This window comes from Passer montanus, unplaced genomic scaffold (genome assembly GCF_014805655.1).
Source record: "Passer montanus isolate IOZ18808 unplaced genomic scaffold, ASM1480565v1 scaffold25, whole genome shotgun sequence".
Classification (NCBI taxonomy): domain Eukaryota; kingdom Metazoa; phylum Chordata; class Aves; order Passeriformes; family Passeridae; genus Passer; species Passer montanus.
The window spans coordinates 2494103-2509680 of record NW_024367149.1 but is presented as its reverse complement, the minus strand read 5'-3'; the positions used below and the strand labels follow the sequence as shown (position 1 = coordinate 2509680).

Below are 15578 nucleotides of genomic sequence, written 5' to 3'. Positions count from 1 at the left end.
CATTTCCATGAAGCCTCCATACAGCATCTTTGAAAGTGGCCATCTCCTCACAGGTGAGATTCCTGTCCATGCCAGCCTCCCTAATTACAGCAAGGCATTTATCACACACACAGCTCCCACAGAAAACACTACTCAAGTGCTTCTGACAGAATTCCTTCTAAAGGGAACAAATCTGGTTTCATTAGCATTTCCATGAATTCAGAGAGAACAAAACCATTACATTCCTGTAACCACAGCAGACTGTACTATATCTGAATAACAGCCCTGGAAAACTGCAGGGTACAGGACATTAAAGTAGCAATGCACAAAAAAACTAAAGATGCAAAGGCAAACGGACACATTACTACTTATTTATGTCAAATGTTTTCCTTTGAATGACATTCAAAATGCAAGTCAGAGCACTTAAGGTGTAATACAGATCTACCTTTGTAGAAAATGTTAGTCTAATGGGCCATTAGTTTCAATGACATCAACTAACACAGCCAGCAACAGGTTTTGCACAAATTAAAGATTAAGAAGAAAAATCCAAAGAAAACTAATTGTTGCCCTAAGTGCTTCAAGTCACACAAGATTCTCACATGCTGCCAATTAAGTGAACCCTATAAAGTTATGATTTATGGTAAGATTCCACCAGAACGATTATATCACAACAACAGACACAATTCAATTATTTCTGCCAATAAAGTCATCAGTGCAGAACATATTACCCCTTTCAACTCAAAGCATTTTTTTAACCAGAAAGTGCTTCTTTGATGGTACCATCTTGACTCAGTCACAACAAGTATTTTTAACCACTAAGTCCCACTGAATTCAGTCTGTACTTAGAAATTTGGTATCACAAAATTTCTGACCACAAAATGTGAACTTGTAGAATGGTAGCAAAGTCCTCTAGACTATTTTCCAGCCATTTTTCTTTCAAAATTTATTTCCTATGTTTTATGGCATTTTCAGCCATTTTCTGTCTTCCATGCTATTAAAAAGAAAAAACAAAAAATCCAGAATTATTCATGCCAGAAGTGAAGTCTGCAGGTCATCAGCTCTATTCTCAAAGCAGGATCAGCTTTAATTCTACAGAAGAAAAAATAAGCCACAACAAAAAGGGAAAAAAAAAAGGAGAAAGAAAAAACCCACCACACCTAACAAAGCTCCAGTTTTAAAAGAAGTTATTCCACCTACATATAGTACTTACCTTCTTTTTCTTAACTTAACTTGTAGTATTTATTTTATTCATGCTGATTTTGTTACAAGTCTTTCTAGAAGCTAAATTTAGGATTTTGAAAAATAAATATGCATATTTAGAGTACTATATAAACATATATTTTTAAGTAGTCAACAAAATCCCATTTCAATCAAATCAATGGAGAGTTTTTATAATGGGTAGGTTTTAGGAAAATAAATCAGTGCTCTGGAAGCCCTCTAGCAGGTAAAAACTTCACTTGGCCTCATGCTGAAGAATAAGAAAAAGCAGACCGTACCTTGGAGAGCTGTAATCAAACAGGTAAGTCAGCAAAGAAGGGGGAAAAGAATGGAACAGAGGCCTGAGAGGAAGAAAGACTCAAGAAATTTGCTAAAAGCAAAATGAAAAGGAGAAGGAAGGAGAAGGAAGACTGAAGCAGTGGTTTGGATGCAGCACAGACTGGGATGACAACTGTGTGTGGACAGTCAGCGGCGTGTTCAATAAATTGGACATTACAAAATACACAAAAATAGCCTGAAAAAAAAATCAGTCTAGTTAAAAACTTAAAAAAACATCTTCCCTCTCCAACACTCAGACATTCACTCAAAGGTTACTTTACCCACTTCACAATTTTGGATTCATCTTTTTGCTTTGACTTCTACATGTATAAATTGAAGGTAATGTATCATATGAATATCATCCCACAGTGTTGTATGGGTACACACACTATTGCCCCTGAATCACTAGGATGTCCCAACACAGAAATTTAACAAAGAAAATGGGTAACTGTGCCACCAGCAGGGGTTCCAGACAGCATGCAACAAAAACTGCATGGAACACTACATTGAATGAGACCAGAAAGAAACCTTGAGCTATTCATGCACTCAACGCTATCCCTCCTGATCACTGAATGATATACAGAGCCTTTGAAGGAAAATTAATAAACAAATAATCAATACTCCTTCATTCTCATATGCATTCTGCAATCTTTTTGCCATATGTTATAGCTGCTTTTGCAAAATAAGCTCCTACCTAGAAACTTTATTATCTCCTGCAAGCAGCAGTTCCCAACACACTTAAGATACTTTTATTCCATTATGGAAGCTCACAGGCTGCTCATCATCACTAAACTGAATTGTTTCACCCTATAAGTACAATGATATTTTCAAAACATTAAGAATGGGGTTTATATTGACATGACATGCTGTGCAGGGGATGTATTCTCAAGTCATTCAAAGCCACGAGATTGGTTCTGGTCCTTTTTCAGAAGTCTTTTAGTAGTGTTTTTGCTCCCAACACCAAAAAAAATTCTGTCAGGTTGCTGACCCCAGAAACAGGGTCGCTACTGACCCCTAGTGTTCGGCAGCCCAGGCTCAATTCGACTGATTTAAGGCAAAAAGCATGAGAAACATCTTCATCCTTCAACACTGAATCCTCCTTCTGACATAGCAAGAGGTCTGCGCCTTGTGCTGAGCTTCTTTCCGCTCTATTTTATCAACAAAAATAGGAGTATCCATTTTTTAAGGAGCAAGTAGAAAGGAAATATGAACTCCTAAGCATCCCAACAAATTTTCAGATGCTTTCACATCTGTAATTCATTTTTCATTTGGAACGTTAAGAGAAGGATATCTAAAGGAGCAAGTAAAGAGGAAATATAAACTCCTAAGCATCCCAACAAATTGTGGCTTCACAATTCTTCTGCTTTCACATCTGTAATTCATTTTTCATTTGGAACGTTAAGAGAAGGATATCTAGAGCAGACTGACAGTTGTGGCTTCAAGTGGGTATTTATAGACTCCTGATCAGTTATTAAGGAATTAATGACAGTGAACCACAATCCAAGCTAGCCTGCAAAGCCTAGTGCAAGGAAAGGAGTTGTAATTGCCAGGTTGTTGCAGGACTTGGGTGTCCCAGGAAGAAGTGCAGAGTTTAGTGAGCCAGCTGCCCAGGTGACATTAAAGTTGTTACAACAAAAAACTGTAACTACAGAAATGAAGAAGAATCCCACTGTTCTACTTACAATTTTGAGTCCAGGTTCAGGAGAAATCCAAGTTTGTCGTATTCTGGAAAACAAAAGCATAGGACACAATATCATAAAAGCTGCAAGAGTCTCCTCTGCAAAAGGCACCAAAACTGAACAGCAGCAAGTCCTTATAGCAGCTGTTAATACAGATTATTGTTACTTCAAGGTATTCCCAAATTAACATTTCTCAGTCTCCAGGAAATACCACAGCAAGACAACACATGGGTAACCATTAATTCAGAAATCACTAGAATTAAGCAAGCTATCCAGAGTGATAAAAAGTATTACTGAAACCACTTATGCAGTGATAAACAAAGCTTTCCTGCTTGCTGTACAAATAATTTTGACAATAAACTGTATGAAAAACATTCCTCCTTAGTTCTGATGCATAGAGCTTTGAAATTTTTCTTCATTCCTTGTCTATTCCAACCCCTGAGTTCATAATCAAGCAGCTCTTCTTCAAGAGAAAGTTTTTTCCCCACTTTCTTAGTGGAAAAAACTTTATGCCACAAACAGTTTATGCCACAAACAGGGGACAGTTACAGAAAGAAAATAACTCAGAAAATCTGCAACTCATGTACAAATAAGCTTTCCATTCAGCATTCCTGAATATACTGTGATCTTGTAAATCAAACAATGGATACAAAAAATAAAATTATCCACGAGTTCATAATCAAGCAGCTCTTCTTCAGGAGAAAGTTTTTTCCCACTTTATTAGTGGGAAAAAACTTTATGCCACAGTTTATGCCACAAACAGGGGACAGCTACAGAAACAAAATAACTCAGAAAATCTGCAATTCATGTACAAATAAGCTTTCTATTCAGCATCCCTGAATATACTGTGATGTTGTAAATCAAACAATGGATACAAAAAATAAAATTATTAGAATTCACATGAGATACACATGGAAAAGGTGCAGTGTTCTTCTTGCACTGGGTTAAGCTCAAGGGTCTCCTCACACTGAGGACCCCTAGGTCTCACAGCTATACAATAAAAAAAAATACAGAGAAGTAAAAGATAACCCAATCAGAGATTAAAAGAAACAAGAAAAAAAATTCTCATAAGCTTTCAGAAAGACCTCATTGGAAATAGAAGATTACTTTTCTCATGAGACACCCCTGGAATTTCTGGTGCAGTAGTTTAACTCTGAAGATCACCAGCTTTTCACTCTCATTTACCAGCAGAACAGCCAAGCCTAAACACGTACCTCAGACACAATGATTGCACCAGATATGTCAATGTAAACTGTGCCATTGGTTTCAATCCCATTAAGATTTAATTCCTGAGCCAAGGGAAGTATTCTATTTGACATCACTTAGGTAACAGAAGCTGCAGAACACGTGCACGCTTGATATTGGCACATACTGTCTGTTCCCTGCCAGCACCCGAGTGCCACCCACCATCCCCACTGCACCTGTGCATCTCTCCTCCACTCTTCACATACTGACAGTTCTGTTTCCCCCATGTGCTGCTTTCCTCATAATTTCTTTCACATAATTTCTTCCTCCCACAAGAACTTGTGTCCTGTACAACCTCACTCCCTCTGCCAGTAGGATTGTGCATAGGAAGGTATCCACTCCATAAAAAGAAACATTCCTTCAATTTTTATTAACCCTTCTGACTCCCAAAACTAACATCTGCACTAAGCAAACAACCAAAAAGAATTTTTTTAATAACTCTTTTTTTTAATCATCTATAGCCACTGACCTATCTGTCATTAGTCTTATCTCATTTAAACCAACATTCCCTTCTTCCCAACAGGAAATACAAAAAGAGGAAATGCAATAAGAGATACATCACCTCATAACTACAACAACATCCTGGATTTTCTATTAACTCAACACTTCATCAGCTTTGCAACCAAAGCACCAGAACACATACATGAGTTAAACACTAAGGACAGACCTCTACTGCAATGTTTCACAAGATTTATCTTCTGTTTGTCACAACTGTTTCACTTTCCCTAGGCTTTACGTTTTCAGGTTCACTGAAACTACTTTGCATTTCCTTGCAACAGGCATTTCCAAAACCAAGTATTACAAAACAACATATCTGGTTTCAAGCCAGCTGCAGAGGTATGTTCTTGATTTTCAGTAGGGTGTAAGTACAGTTTCAGGCTGTAACATCAAACCAGAAGCATCCATGCCCCTTCCTCTTGTGCAAGCTAGTGCAGGCAGAGAAATGCTTCCCTCACCATGGGCCACCTCACCCTCATGGGCACACTTGGAAGTTAGCATTACTATTCACTTAGAAATCAATCTCTACCACATGCTGTTTCCCCAGGAGAGACACTAGGACCCTCCAAAATTACAGATTCAAAGTTATCTTCCTTTTAGCAAAAAATTGGAGTCTTGCTACAGACTTCCAGGGTCATTTAGCTGTATCACTACAAATACAGGGGCTAAAAGTCTGCCCACATGCTGGCTGGAAGTTGCCTGGATTCACAAAAGAGAGATAAAAGTCCCAAATATCTGAAGAAAGCCACAGACAGAGCCTAGCTGCAGGAAAAGGCAATCCTTGTCTGGAGTTACGTATCTAAGTTAAAACTTAGATACATAAGATGAAACACAGATCCACACAATCAAAGTACAATTGAATCTAAAATACAGTTTGGTCAGGGTGTGACAATTACAGGAGAGGAACTGAACTGATCACACAGCTCAAGAAAGGAGCAATCCCATTCCTACCTTTTCCTCCATTGAAAATAGAGGTGGCAATAGCCTGCCTTGGCACTCATGCCACCTCTGTGCCCTTACAGGTTGCTTCCTCCTCCCATAACCTTAGTTTAAAGCTTTACTCACAAAGTTAACCACCTGATATACAGAAATATTTCTCCTCTTCTTCATGTAGTGGGATAAAGAAGTGCTGTAATATTAGAGAAAGTATAACAAAAACTTAGAGAGAACAAAGTAAAAAGACTTGACCACCAAAGATCAGCTTGGACCAGCTGGCCATGTTAAGTGTGGTTTGATGTTGGCCTCCACCAACATCATCATGATAATCCTCCCCCAGCACTCCAATCATTAGGAGATCTCTGCACTGAAGGGCACTGAAGGACAATGAAGGACAATTCAGAACCACTCACAGGTACAATCTGGAGAACTCCCTTCACATTCAAGCATGTTGGTAGGTCTGATCCAGCCCAGGTCATGTCTGACCCACCCAATTCCAGACCAGACACCTCTATGGCTCTGAGGCACAGGATCTGCTTTTAAAGCAAAAGATGAGTAAAGGTAATAAAGAACTTAGTTTGCATCCCTCGAAAGAACATGGAGTAATCTGAACAAGACTTTATTATCAGCCCACAGAAGACTGAAAGGCCCATGAAAGATAAGATATTAGAAAAGCACAAGTCATTCTCAAGATCACAATCACCTTTGCTAAGGACCTACAGATCTCAGCTGACAGTGTGGTACAACAGTGCACAGAAATGAACAAACATGGGAAATGAAGTTTCATCATGCACCATGTTGCATCACAAGAACAAGAGGTCATCTTAGGTCAAAACCAAAATGCATTTCTACATTTCCAGGAAGATCAGAACTGAATAAGAATCTAAGAACTGACAACTATTTCATAATAAAGCATGTAATTGGGATTACAAGAACAGAAATAGAGCCAAGCATAGCAATTTCTATAAATTATGCAAATCCTGTGCCAAATCCAACGTTGGCATTAGCATGGAAATTCCTCCAAAGAATACAACAGAAATCCAGCTACCGGGCTGCAAGTGAGAGATGCATTGTCTCATGTCTGAAAACTCCATGCAGACCACCCAGGAAGCCATAAAGTCCAGTGTACAGTATCTAGCAAGTACTCAAGTTGCCTTTTGCATTTGCAGCCAGTATAGCTATATAGAAGCAAAATGGGCAAAATTTTCTCTGTATGCTACTAATCTGAAATCAACAATCCAGGAATTAACTTGGCATAGTGGTTTTATCATTTCAAGCTACCTGTAACCAATTTCACTGATACTAATCCTTGAGTGCTAACCCTTTTAGCAGCCAGTTACTCAGAAGCACAGCACAAATAACTTTGCCTACAGAAACAGAAAATTAATTTTTTTTAAAGGACAGGTTATATGTAGTTCTAGCTCTGTGTTTAATTGGCAATTGCAAGTACAGGAAGGAAGGCAGAAGATTCAATTTCTCTATTTTATTCAAAATGTTTGTGTTTGTCAAAGAAATCAGTATGATTCTCAAGAGACAGAAGTCCTATCAAGGATGGTCAGACCACCCTGATACATTTCATCCTGTCCAGTGCAGTTTGGTCTCTGCAGAACTGAGGATCCATATGAGCCAAGCCCTGGTCACCATTCACATGCAAGTTCTACATCTGCAGCAAATGTCACAAGTAAAATAACTTATTCTGCAATGAAAAAGGCCAAACATCATATTCACCTTTGACTAAGAAAACACATATGGACAGTTCTAAAAGTTCAGCCGATGTAAAATAATTCTTCTAGAACTCAAGAGACAAGAAAGAATTAATGCAAAAAAGTAATGTTAAATGGATCAGCTGAAAAAGACAAAAGAAAGCTTTTATTCCAAGGTTAGAAAAATAGCAGTCAGGACTACTGAGCAACAATCAAAGTACTGGATAAACAAAGACTTAATATTGCATCCTTTCCTTAGGATTTTCACTTTAACCTCTTCAGTGATGGAATTTGCTAATGAAAATATTACCTTCTATTTAAATAACCTGGGAATAAAGAAGACTGCAAAGGCAAGTTCAGGAGTGGTAAAGCTGAGGCCACCTGGGCTTCTCAGCACAGCCCTGCGTGGTCTGCATGCAGGTCTATGTTTCAGCTTCCTCTTCACCCCCTCTCACACTTTTGCATACAAACTTCCCAGCCTTTTTCTCCAGGTTGCCAAGTGACATCAAGGAAAACACCAAGAAAACAAAGCCCAGTCCCTGGTACCTTTCCCTGCTCTGTAACAATCACAGCAGGAGCAGAAGTGACCCCTGTGAAGCGAAGTGCCCAGCACTTGCAGCCCAGCACCAGAAGCTCACCTCACCAATCTACATCTACACATCTCAATAAAACTATTGTAACCTCCAATGGTAGAAAAGCAACTAACTGCTTTAAGCTGAATTTAAGAAAAACTCCAATAGGAAGATGAAAAATTTCCTCCTATGATCTGCATGTGCCCTTTTGCTTTTCCCAGGAAGTAATCATTTTCAAGTCAAGACTACAGCCTTTGCTGAACAGTTGTTCCATTTACTGCCATGAGTCCACTTGGCAAATGGAGTTAATGCTGCCCTGAGTCTCCCAACATACTCTATATTCTATAAATGTTATCATATTTCCTAATAAAAGTCGAGAACAATATTAACAAAACAGTAATCTATATTGGCTTTTAGTGACTTACAAGATGTGCTGATTTGGTGCAGAGATGTCACATGGGAGACAAAAATCACATTGAAATACTTTTAATTTGAGGCATTCATTAAGCCACTTCTTAACATTTGCACCTCAAAATCATTCACAGCTGTATTTTCAACTGGAGGAACAGAGCATTAATAAGACAACAGATGATGATACTGAACACACTGGCAAAGTCACATAAGGACTACAAAACTGCATCATGACAGTCACTGGCAAAGATTCAAACAGCTCCCACAGTCTACCCTCAGAAAAATAAAGAATGAAGTAGAATTTCATTAATCAAAAATGAAAAGGAAAAAGCATTTCTGCACTTAAAAAGCCACCAAAACCAGCAGAGAAAATACATGTATTTTCCTTTTTTCTTTCTGCCTTAACAGGAATGAAAAAATATACAGCATAGTAAGTTCTCATTTCACATCGTTATCACATAGTGCTCGGACGGAAATGCAATTTGGGTGGAAAACTCCAACATGCTAAAACCACATTTTAGCTCCAAACTTTAATTAAAGTTGCTTTCCTCAAACCAAGAACACCTAAAGTTAATTACCACTGACCTGAAAATCCAGGAAATATCAGAGTTTGCAACTGTAGACATTTGTACTATCAGAGTATCATTGAGAAATCAAATAAACAGCAAGGAATCTTCTGCAAGTCACCAATGTTTTACTCTTATGCTAGCAATCTATCACTACTCTACCCATTTGATACCTCATTCAGTTGCATTTCTATTCCTTGCCTCCATCCATACTAGTCTCCATCCAAAACGTAGACAAGTAGTCACCAAATTCACTCTGGAGTTGTATTTGGTAGGACAGACAGGGCTATTCTCATCCTTCACACAATGATTATCTGAGCATCTTCAGCAGCTGAATGAAACACAGAAAGCTTCCTTCATGGTTCTCACAGCTTTTCCCAAAATGGTTATGGACTTTGATTTAAGGAATCACTAACAGCAAACTCCAAAATAAGCACAGATTTAAATTTTCAGATGATTACTCCACTATAAGTGTGAAATCAGCATTTGGAAGCATGGTCTTAAATGTGGGCTTTCAGAAGCACAATTTGGGAATTCAGAACAGTTAATACATGCAAACAATTTGAGCAAGACCTAGATAACGCTTGGTTGCTTGTAATGTTGGAACTAGCACCTTTTAAGCCTGCAAGTGAGAACATCTGCTATGAATCAGTGGTCAATACTGCAATCAAACCTGTCTAACAAGAGCATAAGCCTACAGCCCAAAGGTATTCAGTATTTTCAGCAAGCTCAGTAGCATCTGGGAAACTTGCACATCCAGTGCACTTGTATCCAAGGCTTAGAGAAGAAAAATTTAGCTTGCTGTCAGACACAGGAGGTAGGAAAAAGTCTTGAACAAAAATAGCAGGGGTATAAATCTAACTTTCAAGGTCCAATGTTTGATTTGGTAGCAACAAAGTAAAACAAAGCAACTGGAGAGGAAAGAAAAAAATAAAAGGAGCACTAGCTGTCTATGGCAAGTGAATGAAATCTAGGTCTGCTCAAATACCCTGTGTTTGATTGTTTCCCCAGCTTCAGAGAAGATTCCCTTCTTTCTGAAATGGTTTCAGCTGAAACACTGGCCTAGACATAAGATCAAACACTTATCTCAGCTGTTCAAGCTTTATCTTTTAAGAGAATAGACAGCCATGAAGAGAATTACAAAAACATCTGGGCTTGTAAAGGTTGGACCAGAGCATGAACCTCATGGTTCAGCCTCACTCAAAACACATTGGGCTCGCATGCCCTCTACCCAATGAACCCTCCTATGAAGCATTACATTAAAGCTCCATAGCCAGATGAGCTTCTGAACTCTCAGTTCAGAAAGTTTATCCAGAAAAACCTAGACAGTGTCATTAATCTGAGTTGCACAAGGACAGATTTCCAGCACTTCTGAAAACTGAGACTTGCATGTGGGACAAAGTTAAGGGGAAAGCCAAGATAAGGACAAACAGTCAAATGAAGTATGATACAGAAACTGCAAAAAGACATTGCCCTTCACATGGCATGATTAACGGGTACTAAAAAGCACTTCTAAGCTGTTTAATATGCAAATATAAGTACCAGTTTTAAGCAGCATTAAATCTTAACAGGGAGACTATTATTCTCAGCTGGTTTTGACTAATAAAGAAAAAGTATATGTAATTTTATGTTTCAAAGCATGTAACTTTATCTGAAACATCACCTACTGGGAATGGCTGGGCCTGGAGCTGCCATGGTTTCTGTGGGTTCTTTCTGGGCTCTGTCTTTTCCTGGGTCTGCAGCAAGGTGAGATGGGATGGACAGCGGAAGCACAATAGCCACAGTTTTTCTCTCTCTCCTTCCTGTTCAACAAGGAAAGCTATCCCTCAGTTGGACAGATATCACACATCTTGTCATCTTATTAAATATACCAGTTCAGAGCAAGGTGAAGCTTGCAGCACAGTAAGTGCAAAGCACTAAACATAAAAGCAATAAACATACAGCTTTCTCGGGCATTTCTGAGCCTCCCTTCCCAAATATATGAGTTTTCTTCACATTTCTTCAATGAAGGAAGTCAGTCTTGTTGCAGTGAAAGGGTTTACAAAAGATCAAGTGTTACTGTCTCAGTTCCTAACCAATCCAAGCTTAAGCTGTAAAATGCAAGCAGAACAAAGACCAGTTCTTTTAAAACAGACCCAGGCAGTCCAATGGCTCACATGAGCCTGTCTCCCACCCTCCATATTAACAGAACTCCTGTTGAGCAGTTGAACTATTTTTCACCACTAAGTTTACTTTCTATTGGTGGAAACATTTATGGTTAGCTCCATAGACACAAAATCTGTGGTTAAAATTCAAGCAAGGTTATCTCAAACCTATGCAACTTCCGCCCTATTTTGCAGACTGAAAAGACCACCACCCAATACAGGAGAGAGGCAACAACACACTTCACTTGTGAGACATTAATTAGTAAGAGAGAGTTAATAGAAGGTTTCTTCCCCCCATATACACAACAACATATCCATCTGGCACCCTAGAGATACTCCCACATCAGATCATGCACTAAGAATAGATCTGTTTCCAGATATAAGTTTTAGAGGAGGTACAGGGAGAGTAGAAAAAGTTTGAGGTGTTTTAAACAAAGTAAGTTACTACCACTAGTTCAGGGGTTAGTAAATCAGATGTGTGTTCAAGCTTCGATGTTAGTGTCAGGCAGCAGGTTCTCTTTCAAAGTGTGCAGGCAGAAGACAGGTGCTATGTTGGAAGGCAGCATGTTCCCCCTATCAACCTAAGAGGAAAGGCTGGCAAGCAAGATAAAACATAAAAATGCAAGCAATTGTCTTTTTGTGGAAGACAATAAATATCCCCCTATTTTAAGTGTTAAGGGGTTTAAAGTTATGAGAGCAATTCTTAGCCTTTCCCTTGCACTTCATATATCATTACATATACTGAATTTCATCAAGGATCATGCTCACTATGGCATGCCTTGGCTGCAGCTTGCACATTACACACAGCCAAATGGAGAGTTACTGATCTAGTGAAGTGCCCCCAGAACAAAAGAATTTTTAATTTCTGGTTCAGTTTAATTGTAGCTCATGCTTAGGTTCCAAACAAAATGAGATTGGGAAGGATTTGCCCTGGGGTTCAACAATGCTGGTCAATCTCCACCCAAAAAAAAAAAAGTTTCCAGCCCTATTGGTTTAGTTATGACTTCTTTCGTCTTCTCCTTCCTGGAAGCATTCTTCATGTCTTTCCCCAAATAACTCAACTGTTTGTTTAGCTGGGAAACTATCCTAGTAGCATGAAATAGTTTTTCTTCAGCTGGTAGATGACATCATCTTAATGCCTTTCACATGAGAAGAGGAGCACAAACTGCATCATCAACACGTGTCCAGGTCGTTTCCTCACTGGGTAAGGGAAGAGTCCTGTGGGTTAATCCTCGTGTCGTACTAAGGCTCTTAACTCCCACTGCACTTAGGAAAGGACCTATTTACCCTTTGTCTAGGTGGTTGATTCCCACAGAAGTCGGACTCAGTGTCCTGCCTCCCAACATGGCTACCATGTCCAGTTAAGTAGAAGCCTTGTCATGAGGTGGGAGATAGAGAAGAAGGCAATGTTGTACCTGAGCCTATTGTATGTCCAACGGAGTCAAAGGAAAGAACCACTGAATCTGTAACACAAGAGTACAAGTTCATTTTCCCCTTTTTTTCAGCAGCATTTCTTGCTGTAACATTTTTTTGTTATTTTGCTTAAGCAATTCCTTGTGTTCCCTTCTGCCAGGAAGCAGAACAACTTCTTCACCAACCAGACAAAACAACAGGCACCTAGCAAAGGCAGAACAACGGAGTATGCAGTAAATCACAGTGCTGTTAACCAATGAAATAGCCACAATTCATTGAAAAGAAATTAATTTTATGTCTAATAAGCTTGGTCAACTGAATAATAACGTGCTTTGATTGCTGGCCTAGAGAGCTGTTTCTTATCAAATGTATTCCCAATATTTTGTCCCCACTTGGGGGACTTGCCTTTTATGATCAGTTCTTCCCTGACATGGTTTGGTAAGCCAAGCACTTTGTGCTCCTTGCACTCCATGCTCACCATGTTTCCCACATCTTTACTCACAGTGAAGTAGTGGCTTCCAACTCAATACATTTCAATTCATCAGTATCTTTTCACCTTTGCACTATATGCAACACATGTGCCAAGCATCAAGAAAATATAACCTCTCTACTTGATACCCTTTTATTTTTCTATCTTGGAATCACAACAATGCTTTTATTCATGACTGCAGTGGCAACTCTTGCTCACCAGTTAATGACTAACACTTTTAGTCACTGTTTCATATGATGCTTTGCTTCAACTGTGGTTTAAAGACCACAGTTTTCATATATACAACATCTGGCCACATAGAAACCCTTAGTGCCTGCTTGCACTCAGCTCATCCCATGATCCAGACCCCTTTATAAATCATTAATTTTCCTCATATAGGACCCTTCCAACCTAGAATTTGTTTGCAAAATTATCAGTAATAATTTGATATTCTGTTCCAAGTGGAGTTGCATTATGTCATCATGCTCAATAATGGGGCTTTCCCCTAGCTTTATGCTTGTTTGAGACAAACCAAGATTTATTTTGGTAGAAAGCCTCCTGGTTTGCCATCTATTTTCATGGAAGTCCTAAATGAAGGAGAAAGACTACCAAATTCTATTCTCCTATCAGTGGAGCAAAATAGGGCCCAGAACTTAGAGACAAATTGCCAATGGGCAAAACACAGAAAAGAACAAACCACCACAATAGGATTAATAATTTCATGGCCTGAGAAGCTTTAAACTGACACAGCAGTAGCTGAACTGCCTTTCATCTTCACCTAAACAAGCGGACTGTCCTCTGACATTTCTCATTGTCACTCAGGTTTCAGATGTGATCAACTCATCTCACATCCTTTCCAGCACCACAAAGGCTGCCAAGGTGCAAGCCCTCAGTGCAAGGCAAAAAGCTCGAGCACAAGAAGACTTGGCCTGCTGAAGAGTTTAACCTCCTGCTGCACCACTTGAAATTTAGGCAGGCTGCAGTCACAGGCAGTTAACATGTTAGAGCTGAAAATAACTTGACACAGGACTGAGCCTTTGGCTTCTCTATATTTTACATTATCCCGGAGCTTATTTTCCAACTTTTAAAAGTGCAATATGAAACTGCTAATTTTCAAAATAAACACTGTCATTTTAATAAAGGACTGTTAATTTGACTGAGTTTAAAAGAATTTAGAAAAAGGAGGTCTGTGCTGTTTTGGATCCAGCATTATGGTAGTAACATAAAAAAAATTAAAAAGAAGATATTACTAGTCTCAAAACTGACTCCAACAAAAATAAAAATCCATCTGGACTTAACAACTGTATTTCCTCTTTTGGGAATAAAATTCAGACATCATTATATTATTCTAAATAGCAAGGAGTTTAATTCATTTTAACTGCATTAACTTCATTTGTCATCAATTTTAAAGTATCTCTGTGGGGTTCTACTTTTTAAAAACTATTGAGATTTTTATCAACATAAAGTACTGCTTTGTAGTTAATGTCAAATTTAAAAGCTGTTAATTTTCCTGAAATATATTTTACATTCAAACACTGCACATGAAATATTAGGACTTATCTAAGAATGGCTGAAAAGCACTGCAAGCACCAGATTAATAACATTATTGCAACCCACAAAATAGTATAATGTTTCATTCCCTTAACTGAGAACATTATCTTCCTCATATTAAAAAAACCCAACAATTTACAAGCAGATTAAGAGCTCCCTTTTCCAATCCAGTCCTTCATGCTACTATTCGTTTCAACTAATCAAATTCACTGTGAATAACCTGTATTATAGTCAACTCCACCTAGAACTCCAGAAGTAATTTCACTAAACATGGACCTTTATTAAAACACTATGTTTTATTTCTGGTATTAGCACTCCAAAAGTGCAGAAACTGTAAACCTGAAGAAAGCTGAGAAGATAACAATATGTCACCTTTCTTCTACCCCAAAAAGCTACTCACATCCAAATTCAGAGGTACAGGTTATTTCTGTCAGAAGTTGATGGAGACAAACATTTCTTTAAAGCAAGACGATTTACTTGCAAATACACTGAGTTCTGCTTCCACAAACATAAGAAGAAAAGTTTCTTTGCTTCTATTTTCAAATCTCTTCCAGTCATCGCTCAGTTCAAAATCCTCCTGACTTTCTAGGGGGTCTCTCTTGCTGAGATAAAGTGGCAGCTCTGTCTGTGCCCAGTGCCTTTCCCCAAGCCTCAGAGTGTGATCTACCTTTCAAAGGCAATCTTCAAAGGCTTTATCTTTCAAAACTCACTAAGATACAATGTAAAACATACCCACCTACATGCACCCTTGCTTTAGGTGCCAGGAAGTGTTTGTGCCTGAAGGAGCAGTCCCCAACCTTTCAGATACCTATTTCCATAAACAAGCTTAAATTTTTGTCCTCCTGCCTTAACTGAAGGGCAGCCTTTATGCCTAAA

General features: G+C 38.7%; 1 protein-coding gene across 12 annotated transcripts in view; it reads right to left on the bottom strand.

Moving 5' to 3' along the window:
- ST3GAL3 (ST3 beta-galactoside alpha-2,3-sialyltransferase 3) overlaps positions 1–15578 on the bottom strand; it is a 186433-nt gene that overhangs the window by 123114 nt on the left and 47741 nt on the right. For 8 of the 12 annotated variants that reach the window (XR_005627680.1, XM_039711467.1, XM_039711472.1 and 5 more), the window contains 3 exons: positions 12685–12732; positions 10793–10927; positions 3198–3240 (listed from right to left, as the gene is read on the bottom strand). Coding sequence is in view for 9 of the 12 variants with exons in the window: in XM_039711467.1 (XP_039567401.1) it covers positions 3198–3240; positions 10793–10927; positions 12685–12732 (226 nt within the window). In the remaining 3 variants the exon portion in view is untranslated. Of the gene's footprint in view, positions 1–3197; positions 3241–10788; positions 10928–12684; positions 12733–15578 lie in introns of all 12 variants that reach the window. The other 4 variants (XM_039711471.1, XM_039711478.1, XM_039711477.1 and 1 more) reach the window with 3 other exon arrangements.